Source organism: Orycteropus afer, unplaced genomic scaffold, assembly GCF_000298275.1.
Source record: "Orycteropus afer afer isolate SDZICR_OR568_19922 unplaced genomic scaffold, OryAfe1.0 scaffold00083, whole genome shotgun sequence".
In the NCBI taxonomy this organism is placed as follows: Eukaryota; Metazoa; Chordata; class Mammalia; order Tubulidentata; family Orycteropodidae; genus Orycteropus; species Orycteropus afer.
In genome coordinates this window covers 4,063,748-4,065,367 of record NW_006921670.1, presented here as the reverse complement: position 1 = coordinate 4,065,367, position 1,620 = coordinate 4,063,748, and the positions used below count along the sequence as shown (strand labels likewise).

Below are 1,620 nucleotides of genomic sequence, written 5' to 3'. Positions count from 1 at the left end.
GCCCTGTTTCACTACACATCTTTTAGCATCTTAAGGTTGCTAAACATAATTTGGGAAATATTTTTAGAATGAAGTAAATGATAAGAGATTTAATGTGATTTTTCCCGAAAGTAAGTAAAAATTTTATCAGATCTTTAATCTTATGAAAAAAATAGGTTTAGAATGCTTTTTATTTTTCTTAGAATTTCTTGGTGAGAAAAATAATTATTTACATGTGCTGAAGTGTTTTAGATCTCAGATGAGGTGGACTTCAGTCTGGATTCTGTTTGACCATCGAGTGAAAAAGAGTAATTTCAATAACTTTTGGGTACTTTTAGTTTGTATTTCATTTTGCCATATTCTCTGTAGGAGGAGGGAAAAAAAAAAGAGATAAGGGAATCTGAGTTACAGGTCTCTCAAGTATTCTGCTTTAAATGCCAATGTAAAATACTGACAGTAGAATAGGGCTTAACTCTTTACTTTTCTGCTCTCTGATGCGTTTAGTGCAAAAATATGTTGGGCAGGATTTGGGAGTCAAGATGAATAGTGATCATTCTATTTTAGTTTGATTTCCATGGTTTTGTTGATGTCTAATACAGCTAGAGATTTCCAATTTCCTGCTTTGGGTTTATTTAGGATTATTATGAATATTTAAAATTCTAAGTAGTTTATTTATGTTGAGACCTTCCAGCTAGGCTCTTACATTGTAAAATTATTTCAGCTGTTACCTGCATAACCTTTCCCATTTATATATTTTAGTTTCAACCGTCTCTGAAGGAACATCCTCCTTTTCTACGTTATCCGTGTCATCTCCTGATTCAGCCTCGCCAGAGAAGTCAGTTCATATCTTACCCCCAGTTTTGGCTGGACCTTCCTTCTGGACTTTATCCCATCAACCGGCTTCTGCCTTCTTTAAAGACAAAGATAATACAGTGTTTTCTGATGAAGAGGAAAATGACAACCTCAATCTACTGGAAATTCTTCCAGATAACTCTGGTTCTGCTAAAAACAAGACCAGTCATATCTCTAGCGCTAATTGGGTAGAATTTTCCACCCGAAATGTAGATCACTTCGCCTCTGTGACCTGCGCTAATTTTCAGACAACCAAAGGCTTGCCTAGGGAGCCTGAAACAAATAATTCCATTAAAATTCTTTTAGGTGAGGTGAAAAATGCTATCATCAGATTACATGAAGATCTGGGCACGGTGATAGAAGAACTTCATGCCATCAGTAGCCATCTGGTAAGCATGAGTGGGAATAGTCAACAAATAAGCAAATCTTTGCAGGTTGCCCAGTCTTCTGAGGGTAGTTCAGGCCACACTGAATCACCTCAGTAACCGTGTTTGATAGAACTGTGGATCCACTTCCCAAAGACAGATGAAGTTGACCTTATAGATTCTTATTACTATGACAGAAATAAGGTGATGGTTTAATTTTTCCTTGTCAAGTTTATTAGCAAGTATCTTTGAAACCAATCTGTTTATTTGGGTAGTTAATGTTTTTAAAGAGAAAAGATGTCATCTTTGGTCATCAGATTTAGATTATTAGTTCATTTGAAACTGAAGAGAATTTCACTGTTCCATGTTCTGTATTTTACCTCAAAATAAGTTAAGCATAGTGAAGGCCTCAAAATAAGTTAAG

General features: G+C 35.4%; 1 protein-coding gene across 1 annotated transcript in view; it reads left to right on the top strand.

Moving 5' to 3' along the window:
* The window catches only part of ENTHD1 (ENTH domain containing 1), a 209,785-nt gene extending 208,469 nt beyond the window's left edge, over nucleotides 1-1,316 (top strand). The window contains exon 6 of the mRNA XM_007941766.1: nucleotides 739-1,316. Within this exon, the coding sequence (XP_007939957.1) occupies nucleotides 739-1,316 (578 nt within the window). The remainder of the gene's footprint in view (nucleotides 1-738) is intronic.
* Nucleotides 1,317-1,620: the final 304 nt, after the last annotated feature.